This window comes from Mesocricetus auratus, unplaced genomic scaffold (assembly GCF_017639785.1).
Source record: "Mesocricetus auratus isolate SY011 unplaced genomic scaffold, BCM_Maur_2.0 Super-Scaffold_100004, whole genome shotgun sequence".
Taxonomy (NCBI): domain Eukaryota; kingdom Metazoa; phylum Chordata; class Mammalia; order Rodentia; family Cricetidae; genus Mesocricetus; species Mesocricetus auratus.
In genome coordinates this window covers 40,832,453-40,847,637 of record NW_024429189.1, presented here as the reverse complement: position 1 = coordinate 40,847,637, position 15,185 = coordinate 40,832,453, and the positions used below count along the sequence as shown (strand labels likewise).

Here is a 15,185-nt window from a genome sequence, read left to right as displayed (position 1 = left end):
AATATACTATAACTCATTAGATCACTTTAAGTGGGTGAATTTTAGTATTAGTATAAGAATTTATTTCAAAACAAAAACAAATTCAGACTGGGTTGTAGCCCCAGGTTGAGTATGTGCTTAGCATGCACGAGGCCCTGGGTTTAGTCTTCAGCACACGCACACACACAGACACACACACACACACACACACACACAAATAAATAAATGAAAAAAAACCAGCACTCACCATACTGGAAGGTAAGACTTCTTGTATCAAAGAAACTGACAATATAACTATTTCTTGTCAAGTATATTTAATGAAGATACTGGCTGTTATTTACAGAAGAGATATGTACATACAATTCCTACACATTAGATGTAGTCTAATTGTGAAAAAAGAAAAAATGTACTCCAAAATTTCATACTGAATAAAATAAATAAAAAGGAATATTTGGCACAATGTCTATAATGTAGCAAATAAATAACTCTATACCATTGATCGCATGACCTATTTACAATCTATCTGAAAGTGCAAAACAATTGCTGAAAATTAAGATTTTTGTAATAACATTTAAGTCCAGAAAATACGAGTTTTTTTCATCAGTATCAATAAATTTGTAGAGGAAAGGTTTTTAATGCCCAGGAAAATATTTCAATTTTGAAAAATGTTTTGTGCATGTTGTGCTCTTCTGAAATGTTATTTTTTATCTTAACGCTGGCAATATTAAGAACCTTAGTGTTTCTTATCAGAATTCTTACATATGTAATCCTGATTTGTAAATTTTTAAAAGTTACAATGTAAACATATTATTCTATAGATCATTAAGAAATTACAGACCGAATAGCCATAATGTTTCATAGTATTGTGGTGAGGTTCTATGCCTTCAGAGGTAAGACTATGAGGATGGAGGAATATGACACATAATTTGGACTTTTATGGTTTCCTCCACACCCTCCCCAGACCCCATTCCCCAAATCAAGGTGCTAAGTAAAAAAAAAAATCATTCAATTATATCATCACCAATGTGTCTAAGTCAAACCCACCCATGGCACAGTCCCATCCTGCAAACAGCCTGGAAAGGGATGTCAGGGGCTTGATGTAGCCCTCAACAATGTTATTTCTTCATGTGAGCCTGGTGACCGCATGGCTGGAAATGAAGGGGGGTGGCTTTAACAGAAGATTCCTAAGCTACAGCCTGTCAGTGTTACATAAGTCAAATCACTTCCTCTCTTGCGGTATGGTTGGATAGCTGGATGTGGCCCTGAGAGCGGGGGAGGGTCTCAGTATGTGTCTCTGCTCATTCTGGAGAATTCTCTATCGGTAACACAGTCAGTAGTAGCATACACGGCATTTTTTTTTTTTGAAAGATTGTGGACTGGAGACAAAACATCACACTCTATGGCCTGCGAGGCTCTAATCTGTGTGACATCTGTGATAAAGTTCTCTGGTTGTCAATCACATTTAATTGCCGTACATAACTCCGGACATCCTGATGGTTCTTATTAGCTTGCGCGGCATCGGGATCTGTTAAAAGAATAGCAGACAGAGTTGGCATTGCGCAATATCTGCATGGAAGATGCAGCTTTATTTCCCCCACTGACTTATCACATCTATCATAGATTCCCTGGGTTCCACCAAGACCTTTCCACACACCACATTCACTGAAATATTTCTACTTGGTTGGTCCATCTGCTGCCTTCTACCCTCCGATTTTCTTTTCTTCCCTGGAATCATCTCTTTTGATCATTTTCCTTTAGAATGCATGCTGAAAAAAAAAGGCACCAAATAAAAAGGGAATCATCTGTCTGATGGCCCTGGTGACAGATGAAAATTGTTTTCCCTTCCCAGCCTACCTCTGTGTCACACTCTGTCTCCACCTCCTTTGATCCAGATGAGGACTAGTGTCAAAGATATAGTTTCATTAGCAACTCACAGAAGCACTTAACACCTGGACTGCACTGAAGTGAGCCAGTGGGCATCAGGCCCATAGGCCCCCTTTGCTGACATGCACAGCGCCACTTCAACTGTATGCCGGCCCCTAGGCGCAGTCCGGATTAGGCAAAGCTACCTTCTGGCTAATTGATGACTTCCAGTAAACTTTTCTTCTCTAACACAACTTGCTCTCAAAGTCCGCTGCCCATTCTGTTTTGATCTATTGATGAGAGCACCTGGGCTGTCAAAAACGTAAGGGGATTTTATTCAAACCAGGATTCCAAGAAAACATGTGTCCGTAGTTGCAATATATAGCATATCTAAGAATGAGGAAGGCCAGATTCAATAGCAGAGTGGAAAGCTGAAAACACATTGCCTTGGGAAGTGGCCACCTAGCTCCTGAATGCCATCACGTGCAGGAATCTGTGTCCAGACTAGCCAGGTCCTCCCTTCATTTCTCTGTTTGCTCCTTCCTACCTTTTCCCCCCTCTTTCCTTTTGAAACAAGGAATCTGAATTTCACCCCTGTCAATTTCCCTGGCCTTTAAATGGAGACTCCTCCATATGAAGCAGGGCAGGCTGTTTATGCTGCAGCCCACGGGTCACGGACTGTCCTGGGGAACCACTCTAGTTGACACAGGCGGGCCAAGCTGGACTCTGGACAGAGTTCCCTCCTGCCGCCCCCGCCTTCTGAAGTCTGGTTGCTCCTGTTAGATCCACCCACTATTCCACCAGACAATCCGAACACCATCTGCATACAGGACTGGAGGGGAGTGAAGCAGGTCTGAGCACAGAAGGCAGAGACGAGCTACAAAGGCCCCTGCTCGCCGTAAGAAGACACTCATCAGTGTAATTATCACATGTAAATAATACCACAGTGAACCTCGGAACACAGTGTGCTTAATTTCCCCCGCTTCCCACTGGCGGTGTACTCTGCACGTACAATATACTGTAATTACATTGTATGCACCCCACAATGTTTATGAATCTATTCCTATAGCTTTATCTATAGATTGTTGACTTCAGAGCCAAGCAGCTGTTGTTTACCAGCAGAGGCTGATAAGTTCAACAACTGCACTGGAAGTTTAAAAAAAAATCCCCTCACTTCTCTCAAAGACAGGGAAGAACGGAGACTTTACTGCCAAAGAGGCTGGTGAAACAAAGCTGATTCTACTAAGGCTCCTATTTGGTTCTGGAACAACAGACCTCCCCCCACTCCAGGGTACCCTTCCAAAGCCCTCTCTAGCAAGCAGGACTTTGTGTGTAATTCGAGAATGTTTTGGAACCCTCTGAAGGGACTTGGGTTCTGGATTGTAAAGCTTGTTGTGACTGGAACTGTTTCTCCTCATTTCAGCTGATTTGTGGCCACGTCTTTTACACACATAGTAAATTCCTATAGGAAAGGATGTGAGACGCTTGAATTCTGGCAGAATCCATGCAGGAAAGGTTGGTAACACGCAAGTTGCTCTCATCTTTAGAAGAGAGAGGGCACCGTTGTTCGAATTAAAAATTTTAAAGCTCTTCTCTCTCATTCCCTAAGCCAAGATTATTTTCTCTAATTGTTTTTTTCTCCTGAACATTACAAAAATAATAATAAAACGAAGAGTGAGTAGTTCTGACATTCCATGTTAGCAGGCTCTGGCTTTGGGCCAGATCGACACTACAAAAAGTATAGCACTGTGATTATTAAAACAAGAACCTGCCAGTCTCCTAAGACAGGATCTACTGGAGGGGACGGTGAGGTAGGCTGCTGTCACATCTGTGTCATCTCGTTGCGTTGAGTTAATATGCCAGCTCTCTCACATGACTCACATAATGACACTAGCACAAAACTTCAAAGGGTTCACTGCTCTCTCCCAACCCAGACCGGAGGAGCAAAGCTCTAGTCCTTGTCCTGAGTCCTGGCCAGAAAGGACAGCAGCACCGATGTAATGTGGCCAGCTGGTATAACAAGGAAACTTAACAGTTGAAAATGGCCATTTGTTAGTAGTAATACTTTATACCTGTGAAAACATAGCACTGGTGTTTATGACATATGTTCAACATTTAAAAGAGTACCTGGGAATCCTAGAAATGTTATGTAGAATTCTGCCAGGGGACTTTTTGCAAATGTGTCATTAAACATTAATGCATTTTCGAGAGACAATAAATACTGCCTCTCTTGGCTTATAAACGATAGTACTGACTCACCAAGGGCTGCTAAGTTTCTTGGCATTGAGCAGTGAGTCACTTCAAGGGTGACATGGAGCCGGGTAGTGATGGTGCATGCCTTTAATCTCAGCGCTTGGGAGGCCGAGGCAGGTAGATCTCTGTGAGTCTGAGGCCAGCCTGGTCTACAGAGTGAGTTCCAGGACAGCCAAGGCTACACAGAGAAACCCTGCCTAAAAAAAACTACAAAAAAGAAAAAAAAAAGAGTAGCGGGCTTTTGTGCGCCTTTGCAACCTATCTGTTCTAGCTACACTGGGTGAGCAAATGAATTTCCTTCGAATTTGCTCATTAAAACGTTATTTTGATGTAGATTTTCTTGTGTTACAGCACTGCAAATATATCTTAGTCTTATTAACAGTAAAACAAAGTTCTTAAACACAAAGCACATGTGTGTTTCATGGTCCAAACTCCATCTGACACAGTCAAATGCTGTCCAGACTCCTAGAGTGTTTTGAAAGTCTCATTAAAAAAGACTTAATCACACCATGTCCACGACAGCATGCAGTAACTCAGGACTTACTGAAGGGCTGGCTCCTGCAGTACCGCACTGTTCTGGCAGTATTTGCAATCATGCGCTGTAAGGAAGAAGAGAGAAGGGAAATGCAAGTCAGTTCAGTGTATAATCCCCAAAGGGGGGAAACCATTATTTATTCCAGCAACACTTGGTATCACAGGAAACAGCATGTTCTGGCATGCTGACATCTGAAGGCAGCTGGTTGGTGTGTATCTTGCACAATGACGTTAACGAGGCATCCTAGTACAAAGTGTTTGCAGGTAAGGTAACGCATATTCATGACTTTATGACACAGCTCTTTGTCTCACTGTGTGCCTGCTCCTAACATTGTAAAAATGTGTCTGACACTGTGCTTTGATGCCGAGCGACCGTTTCCCCATCCTGTGAAGTTGTCTTAGATCTGAAGACGGTTAGCTTTCAAGATTCTCCCAGTTAACAGGCAATGAGGTGGTAGATTACACTGTCCAAACAGAAAGTCCGAATAGTCCCTTAATACCTGTTGCCCCTCACTATGCTTTCCTGATCTTTTTAGTCCCAAAAAAAGTATCTATTTCAATCCAAATTCTGTTTTCCTTCCTTCTTTGCTTTAAGTTCCTTATTTATAACACTGCCCCAGTAATATTTTAGGAAATCAAAATGGTAGGAAAAAAGTAAAAACCATGTAGACTGTAAACTCAAGGGGTAAACTCATTACTATTTTGGTGCATTGCTTTCTGAGTTTATAAATATATATGTATATGTAGATACCAGGCATATATCTAATAATAATAAAATAAACAAAATAAACTATGTATAATATAGTTTTCGGTTTTTTGAGACAGAGTTCCTCTGTGTCACCCTGGCTGTCCTGGAATTCCCTCTGTAGACCAGGCTGGCCTCGAACTCAGAGATCTGCCTGCTTCTACCTCCTGAGTGCTGGGATTAAAGGCAGGTAAGTGACCTTAATTTCCTTAAAGTTTTGGTTGCCATAAAAACGTCAAAGAGCATTTCTGTGTGTGTTGAGTACGGACACAAAGGAAGTGGAAGGTGTGGGGAACCTGGCTCAGTGGGAAAGCGCCTGCTGAGCGTGTGAGAGACCCTAGACTCAAGCTCCAGTATGGGAAGTGGAAGAGAAGGACAGCCTCCAGTTCCGTGACAGCTAGGAACAGAGACCGCAGGCTCCCCAGGGAAAACGCTGGGGAGGCCGAAGCAGTTCTTTGGCTGGGATGCCCAGGTTTTGTTTATGGTACTTTCGCAGTAGCTTGGCTTTGAAGTCCCTGCATGTGTTTCTGGACTTTGTTTCTCCGATTCTGAAAGGGAACTCTGTGGAGACAGTGGATGCATAGCCCTATGAGCAGAAAACTCCAGGGAAAGCGACTCCCTGATTTCTAAGGAACTATGTACATCCAGTCCCCCACTTTGGTCTCCCATAGGCCCTTGGTTTACTGAAGTGTAAGAAAATGGCTTTGAGGAGATGACAGAGGGTCAAGGCCTTGAAACGCGGATACACGAGCCTCGTGACGTACACTTCCAACTCGCGTCCGTTTGCAGGGTTCCGGCAAGCAGAGTCGTTGCGTGCCTGTGCCGGGTGCTTTCTCACACACAAGGAGGCCATCAGAAAAGTTGTTCAGACTTTACTTTCATAAAGGGTCCTAAAAGTCAGCAGGACTGTGAAGCGGCATGAGAAATAAACTACAAATACCTCCAAGGAAACGTAGCATACAATGTATAATTAGCCTCTGATATATGGAGCCCCAGAATAAACAGCAACTATGATAATTTCCCTGCTAATTTACTTTAAGCTGTTTTTTCACTTCTCTAAAGGCTTTGCATCGGAAGGGCACAAGTATATTTCATGTAGAATTATTGTAATTCTTCAGATATTGAATGGAGTGTAATTACCGAAAACCCCATGAAATGCTGCCAGTATGCCCCTCTGAAGAATAATAAAACAATTAGCAGGGGTCAGAAACCTCTTCCTATACCATTTTGTAGGGAGTAATTGTTCTGCTTTTTAGTTTTGAAAGATAAAACATTCCATTCTGACTTTAGTTTTAGACTACTCTTTATAGCTATCCTCTGAGGCTTCATAATTTTTAGCTCATTATGTAGTTTAAAATGTGAGAACAATTGTTCAAATCCGTAATTTCTAGCCCCGAAGTTCATTTTACCTTTCCAAATCTTTGATTAATTTTAACAATGGTTTTAATTTTGACGTATCCTTTTAATTGTATTGCCAAGATAACTTCAGCTTAACTTCAAAATCCAAATTGGGCTTTGTAAGGAGGTCCATTCTTTCCCTATGTGAGGTCCACACAATAATGTTTAATGGTGTGAACTCAGTGATGTTAGTGAAGGCGCTAGCATTGCCGGCCAATGTGCTCACAGGATGTTTTTCAGGAGGCCAAAAGAAGGGGGAGTTGGTGTGATATTTTAGCTCCAACTTCTTTTGTGCCCATTGACACGTACAATATTTAATATGCTACCGAGACTTCAGGAATCAACCCCCAAACCATCTCCAGGATGCAAAATGCCTTCTGTAGCCTGTCTATATATAAGCCATGGTTTCCAGCATGGCAGTGTACCAGCATTGGGTACATCACCTCCGAAGTCAACCTTCTCACTTAGAAACGTTTCTGACCTGGAGTCAAAAGTATTTCTCCCTTTCCCTCCCCGTCACTGAGCTCTGGAATCTCAGCAAATAGGCTGGTTCCTCAAGTGCGTACTCCCCCTCCCTAGGTCTCCTTACTCAACCTAAACACCCTGATTTATTTGTTTATTTGGTTTATTATTTGTTTTTGTTTTTCCGAAGATACGGTATTTCTCTGGGTAACAACCCTGGCTATTAAGGAACTCACTCTGTAGACTAAGCTGGCCTCCAAAGCAGAGACCCACCTCCGTCTGCCTAGCAAAGGCATGCACCTCCATGCCTGTCTATCCAGCAGTTTCTTAGGGGACAGTCTTGTCTCTTCTAGCCAGAATCTACTGTGGCATCTTGAAGCACGGGAAAGAAATTACTTCTTTCCTCCTCTCCTTGATCTGGCCGAGTTACACGTCTAAGTCATAATCTGAATGAGACTGTGTAGCTGACATCTGTTGGACTCAGAGAATTAAGCCTCACCACCTGGTTCACTGTGCTGCTGTCTGGATTCAGCTCTCTGTTCTGTCACTGTACAGGTGATTTTAAGGATCCAGGAGGAGTAGGGCTTTACATTCATCTTCACTAAAATGTATCTAGTTAGTCTTTCTGTCTTTTGTGTTCCAAAGACCTCACCCTATGTGTCATCTTTGGTCCCAAACAAGATTATTCGTGGCTGTGCTCTGCTGAGGCTGGCCGAAACTGAAGCTAAAGAGACATGAGTTTCATTATCTGACTGCCATAATGGGGAGGGAGCAAAAAATTACACCCTAGATTTGGAGGTCTTGCCAGAGCAGGTTGGCCTGGCTGGAGCCGGCCAGGCAACTCTCTGTGCTGGCAGGCCAGGGGGAAAAGCTTCATCACTCCAGAGCAGAGTGCCAAACCTCTTTTTCCATGCCGGCAAAGCCAGGGATTATGACTCCTGTTAACAACTGGCTCATTGCCAAAGCAATTGGTAATTGATTGTGAGAGCATTTCCCCCTGAAAATGGTCCGAGTTGGTGGGTGGACAGGCTGGAACCTCATCAGAACCCCTGAAATGATTCTCAAGTTTTAATGCAGGCCTTCGAGCTTGTTTGCACACCCTGTGCCCAACCTGCAGGGCTGAGAGATGAACCCAACTGAGGCTGAGTAATTCTCTCCAGAGTGAGCATTTGCAGAGCACTCACAAAAGAAAATGGTGGTGGTGCATGAAAGACTCTGTAGCCACATCTAGGTATTTCTTTCTCTTTATAACTGAAGGCGGGGACTCAGAAACATATGTCCTTCCTGGGGTCTAAGACACCGACTGTGCCCATGCGGCACCTCTGGGGTCCCTCGAGCTCTGAGGTAGATATTTATCCTTGGATCCAGTGAGTTGTGAGGTGCCTTGGTCATGGCCTCAGCCTCACCCATTTACCGGCCTATGGGCCAGCCTTTTTGGAGCAGGCTCACCCAACCAGGTCTTCTCACTCATATTTCAATACACAAGTGGACTTGAAGTTATCTGCCAGGCCTCTATGTTTTCCAGTCTTCCTAGTTTGTATCTACTGATTCTTGGTCCTGCCCAGACTCCCCACTCCTTGTGTTGCTGAGGAGGTGCAGGCTTATGTCTAGTGTTCATTGAGTTCAGACTAGCAGGCCTCCAGGCAAGGCCTCCCGACACTGTTACAGGCTCAGATACCACTGATTCAGCTTCCCTGACCTTGGGCCATTTGCTTTCTCAGCTGGGAGCTCCCTGAGGAGCAGCTCCTGGGAAGTGTCTGTTGGAGCAGTTTTTGCTTCTCCTTCTGTTGACCACTAAGATCTTGATCCTTCTTATTCTTTTTTATTTTGATTTTCAAATAAGATCTTTCTGTAGTTCAGGATGGCCTTGAACTCATGACCCTCCAGTACCAGGATTACAGACATGTACCTCACTTACCACCACTGCTGCTCTTGTTTGCTAGACTCCTCTTTGTCCTCTGACACTTCTATTCTGATGCTTTGACTCTCTCTCTGTCTCTATGCTTATCTGATATAGGCCCTCTATCAATCCCTCCATGCTTAGCATGTATAAATAACATTCATACATAATAGTTTCATTCAGACTGCTCCATCTTCTGAACATAATTTTCTCCCCATCAGAAGGTACAGAAACATATAGTTTCTCTTCTACAAAGATTATGCCCATGGTAGCAACCACTAGTTATGCATAGTAAGGCTCAACTTCCTGGAACTCAACAAGCATTTGCTGTATGCATTCTTGAAGAAGCCTGAGCTTTGTGCCCAGCAGTGGGTCTTTGTTATCCCAAGGACCTGTGACAAACAGACATGTCTAACATACATAACATTCATAGTCTATTGTATAGAGAAAGGTTATCACAGTTGGGCATCTCTGCATGTCTCCACACACCCTGAAAGAGACTGGAAGGACACTGAAGGACAAACAGAGTACCATGGGGTGGAGAAGGGGAAAAATAATGTCCACTTAGGAACAGAATGCTAAGGAACAGACATCCTGGGTCAAATCTCAGTTTTGCAAAATGCAAAATATGGAGACCTTTGTTAATTCAACTTCAAGAAAATGCTTTGGATATCACTTTTGTCATAGAATACTTTCCAAATGTCCTTCCTTATCAAGTCCAGCACTGTAATATCACTGGGTCATTCTCCCATTGGATGAATATTTCTTGCATACGTAGAATATGCCAGACACATTTATGGATGTTCATGAAACATCAGTGGACAAAGCAGACAAGATCCCTGGTCCACGGTCCTTGCCTTCCAGTGTGAAGACAGATGAAGAAAAGCAAAGATGACCATCTTGGATCATAAGAGCAACTCTCAAGGCTGGACCATCAGTCAGAGCTCTTGATGTGAGTGAGCAATGGGGAGTCAAGGGTACCTACCCAGAAAAGAAGCATGGGTTCAAAGCCTGAACCGTGAAAAGGAGCCAGACACATAAGAACTGGGGAGAGGAAACACAAGGCTGGGAGAGAAACAAGGATGGATGTGCCAACTTGGGTTGTGTTCCGAGCTGCAGTCTGAGATGACACGTGATGGGTACATAATAAGATGGCTGGACCTTATTATGTGATTGTATGTGATGCAGCTATCCCTGCTGCTGACATGGTTGCAGAATTTCTCACCCAGTACCTTCTTTGGTGCATGTCTTCTATTGCTCTCCTGACCCCTGTTTTAATAATGTGCTGTCTTTATTAATTTTTAATATTCCATGTGTTTTTATCTTATCCTTACAAGGACATATATTCTAAAGGACAAGGACTACTTTGTAGGTTTTTTTTTAATTTCCTAGTGAAATCCTTTGCTTGGGCACTCTCATATGTTCTGTTGCTTTGAAGCATGCTCTTTGGAAAATCTGCATTTGTCTTGGCCTGTGAAGTCTATGGGAAGTCCCCAAAGTATCCCTATAGATAGATTTCATTTGAATTGAAAAGGTCTTGGGGACCAGGCAAATTTGAACACTTAGATTTTTTTTTTTTTACGTAACGATTCATTTTCCATAGCTCCAGGTAACAAAACCAGTGCTCGCCAACCACATTTTAGAACATTACTGCTGTTAGAAGCCACACTGTTGCTAATTATATAATGGCATGCCTAGAAATGCCAGACTGAAAGGATTCGAAATACTTCTCTTCCTTAATAAGCTTCTGTTCATGTTTCCAGAAGTCCAGAAGTTTCCCCCATGCTTCTCATTCCAGAAAAAAAATGACTACTTCAAAATCTTATTCTTAAATAAATATACCTAAATATGGCTATGTCTGAAATAGAACCAACCTTCCAGCACAGCAGCAACCGTACCTATCAGCGTGCCTTCTGCAGCCTGGGATAGTGGCAGCAGGCCAGCATGTTATCCTCTTAATCCATAGCTGGTCTACCTTCTGAGTGTTATAAATATTCATACATGCCATAGAAAGCTATAAAGGGCTTTATTCAAACATATTTTGAATACCCCTTTATGTTTCCCCCAAAAGAGAGAATGCCTGAGAATTTTTTTTGCACAAGAATCAGGTGTGAGTTCTCTTTTGTTCATACTCACAGATCCTGAAAACCAATATGCAACAAATTCTCTAATCCTCATTTCATACAGCAAGGGTGAAGATGCTCAAACAAACAGACAAAAAACTCAGCGCTGGCATGCTGCCTTGCTGTACCCTAGTGAGTCTGGCAGCACAGAAAGACACTGGTGTCCCCGACTGCCCTGGTGACTTCTGCCCCTGTCAGGGGTTCCTGCTGGGGACAGAACCCAGCAGGTTCACACACACGGCCAACTCTGCTCACACCTGGTCCTTGCTGATGAATGACTGACAGGAATCGAGAAAAGAAGACACAGCCTTTATCAAGACACATAAGGGTACCGGCGGATAATGGTGACGGTGGTGGTACCAAGAGCAAGAGTGGGCTGGTTGATGGGAGAAAATATTGGAAAGCTATCCAACACTGACTGATCAACGCTGACTGATAATGCCACATTGGTCAGTCAGGTTTAGAAAACCAATCAACTACTTTTGAAATTCTATTTCATTTTCTAGTAACATCTAACTCGTAGAAGGGCATTTCTGAAATCAAACTGGTAGTATGATCTGCCAAATAAAATAAAAAATTACCTAGATAGAGGACAAAGGCATTTTCCAAACTCTCTTTCACAGCACCAGATTAATTTTCAACGGGCACACTGAAACCCCAGATGCAGGCTACGTTTTCTAGCCTTCCTTTCATGTGATGATGGAGGTGGTGAATACAGTTTCTTCCCTCCCCTTAAGGGGAAGAAGCATGCCTTCCTCCCAGCCCTATCCCCTTCTTCACAGCTGGGACATGGATGCAATGGTGTGTAGTCATGGACCATGTGAAATGCGAAGATAGCTGAAGCCAGGAACCTCGACTATTCCTCAGAGCGGAGCTGCTATGCTCACTCAAGACTTGGAAGTGAAAAGAAATAAACTTAACATGCTTCTAAATTATCGTAATGACTTCCAACCCATGATTAGTTTAGGCTTGTGTGTTGTAGCTTCAATGCTAGCTTAACTAATCAGTGGCTGCCCAGAGAGCAAAACAGTTAGGACCTCTTGCATACTGCCTAGCGCGGGGGGGTTCGATGCTGTGAACCTGAGGAACAGACTGCAGGACACTAGAAACTCAGGAGACAACTCTCAGCCTCCCCAGTAGATGGCTGACTCAGTGCAGGCTGCTGTTCTTGCTTTCTCGGGACCACATAGGTCACGTCAGCAGTCAAAAGTTCTAGGACTCTTCAGGGAATGCTGGCTTTCACATCTCTGCCCGCCTGTGTTTTATAGCCCAGTGGTTGGCTTAGCTGCTTGTTGGTCTTAGAATGTTCTGCATAAGTGATTTGGAAGGCACTTTTCCTATTTCCTCAATCATCTGCTTTGGAAAAACAAGCATTTGTCTTTCTTTCTCGAAAATGCTGGGGAATGTTTATCTCTCTACACTAACAAGTAAGCAAAGAATCACTGTTTGCCCATGGGTGCCGTGTCTTTGAGGGGTGTGTGCTTACATTCTGTTTCTTCGGAAGTTTAAGACAGTGGACTTAAACTGTACTTCCTAATCATAAGCGCATATGAACAGGGCTGAGTCTTAGTCCACAGACAGTGGGGTCTTTCAAATTCTTCTGCAGACATACACACTAGCTTGATTACAAGAAACAACTAGGATTGCAGGTTTCTGATAAGAACTCCGCAGTACTTTCTGCTGCACAGGAAGACTCATGCGCCACAGACCATCCATCAGCCTAGAGGTGGCTAAAGCAGGCACGAGCCCCGTTTTCTGCTGGGGAAACAGACGCACACAGAAGATGAAGAGGAACAAAAGGATGGAACTGAGTATTGACCCAGTGTTTCCCGAGTCCCAAATCCAGGGCCACATTTACACTGTGAAACAATCGTGGGCAAATGCTTACCCCTCGGGGAGATGAAGCTCTACCACTCTGCCCAGGCTACACGCAGCCCCGGGAATTCGGAGACAGTGTGGCATTCCATTGCCATGGGTTGTGAGCTAAAGAAAGGTTCTGGCAGGGCCTGCCTTATTGCTTCACGGCAGATAAGAACGCAAACTGCGAAAGTCCCTTTGCCAGGCTCTTCTCTGGATGGGGGTGGGGTGGAGGAGAAGGGTCTGGAAAACGCTGAACAGGAAGGTGCCAGTTTCACGCTTGCTACTGACAATTCATTGTTGTTGTTGTTGTCGTTATGGAGATCTCTGAGTCTCCAAGTCCCCCTCTCTGAACTTGAGTGAACTTCATGAGACTAAGCACTAAGACTAATACACACTTAGATTAATACCCTGCAATAGAGATCGGCTGCAGCATTGCCTTTTACCCGCAGACACTCAAGTCAGCCTTGGCAGATAAACATTTCAAAGGCATCCTGGGGCAGTCTAGCTGCACAAACCTTACAGAACAACAAGGTACCCAGAAGCCACTCTTGAACATTCATGCGTTTTAACAACAGGCAGCGGAGGGACAGAAACACAGGGGCATAAAAGCTAGCGGCTGCTGTGAGTCAAGGCACAAATACCATTCAGCTCCACAAAAGAGAACTGACAGCAAAAGAGGGAGCCAATCTGAACCAAATGTTTCAAAACTCTATTCTGCATAAGTACCTTTGTAACATGGCAGCACACACAGACGTTATTTGCCTTATTAGTACAAATGCAAATTTTATTTAAAAAAAAAACATTGTGGTTAAGGTTATAATACTGTACCTACCATTTTTTCAAAGTTTACTAGATTGTCAATGAACGTCTTGTTCCCCTCATGAGTAAATGTCATATCTGTAAGGAAATAAAAGCCACATTCTAGTCACTAACCGAAATATGTCATACTAAGAAAGTACAATAGCACCATTAGCATATGTGGGGGGATTTGCATAACACTGCCGTTGAAAACGCTGATAATAGTTTCTTTTATGTTAGGTGTTTAACTTTCTAAATCACTTTACCTGAGGTTAGTAAAATCTCTAACACAAACCCTTTTCACTCACAAGGCTTCAAAACCACAGGCTTTTCCTATCTGCACCTCCCCGCCTTCCCGCCCTGTCAGGACACGTGGGCCTGAGAGCTGGAGTCACAGGAGGCAGAAAGAATCTGTTGGCCAGGCTCTTTCAAAGGGTCAGTCCTCTCAAAGGGTGCTGCCGCCCGCCCGTCCATCTTCACCCCCAAGGGCTCCCTCCAGCCTGGCTTGGGCGTGTCATCAGATTACCTTTGATAAGCAAGGGCATGAAAGGGATGAGAGGGGGATCCAGTTTAGCTGCTGTCAGCCTGTAGGCCCTGTGGTTTCTCGAAGGATCCTTGGGAGAAACAAAGTGTTGCTGGTCAATGAATGATGAGAGATATATACCACCACTCCCCCCCCCTTTTATCCTCTGAGTACACATAGCCCTGTCATTCCACAATCAGGTATTTGGGGGTGAGATGCAGCTATGGAAGAAAGACAGATTTAAACAGGCTTGACTGGTTTTAAAACAGCATCATGCGTGGGTGAGACAGTATTGTGCATTTGTTTCCATTCTGGTTTGAAGGAGCCTACAGGAGCCAAGGGGAGACACCTCTCTGAATGCAAAACTGACCTGTGTAGAACAAACCTCCACAAATTCCCACTCCGAAGTCCCACCTTCTTCCAAAGGTTGGCTGGCTCCCCACCCCTTCCCTACCTTACATAGCCAGTCCTGACTTGTCCTCTGAACCATCCCCTATTTCCCAGCAAGACCCATTCATCCCTTTCCTGTCTGGTAACACCTCCCAGACAACAGGGAGACATAATTTTGGCAAGCCAAGAGATGTAGCTTCCAACCCATAGCCAAACTGAGCTGTGTTAGGTAGGAACCCTATTACACTGCTTTTCTAAGTTACACAAATTGACCTTATGTGGGACATAAGTCCTCTTTAAGTTAGCTCCCGAAGGTGCCATTCATTAGTCAGGCATGCTTGTTTTAGCAGCACTAAA

General features: G+C 43.8%; 1 protein-coding gene across 5 annotated transcripts in view; it reads right to left on the bottom strand.

Annotated features, from left to right (window-relative positions):
* Positions 1 to 276: 276 nt before the first annotated feature.
* Rapgef4 (Rap guanine nucleotide exchange factor 4) overlaps positions 277 to 15,185 on the bottom strand; it is a 299,093-nt gene continuing 284,184 nt past the window's right edge. For all 5 annotated transcript variants that reach the window (XM_040745573.1, XM_040745574.1, XM_040745575.1 and 2 more), the window contains 4 exons: positions 14,442 to 14,529; positions 13,950 to 14,014; positions 4,640 to 4,694; positions 277 to 1,504 (listed from right to left, as the gene is read on the bottom strand). In XM_040745573.1, coding sequence (XP_040601507.1) covers positions 1,377 to 1,504; positions 4,640 to 4,694; positions 13,950 to 14,014; positions 14,442 to 14,529 — 336 coding nt within the window. In that variant the 3' untranslated portion in view covers positions 277 to 1,376. The remainder of the gene's footprint in view (positions 1,505 to 4,639; positions 4,695 to 13,949; positions 14,015 to 14,441; positions 14,530 to 15,185) is intronic.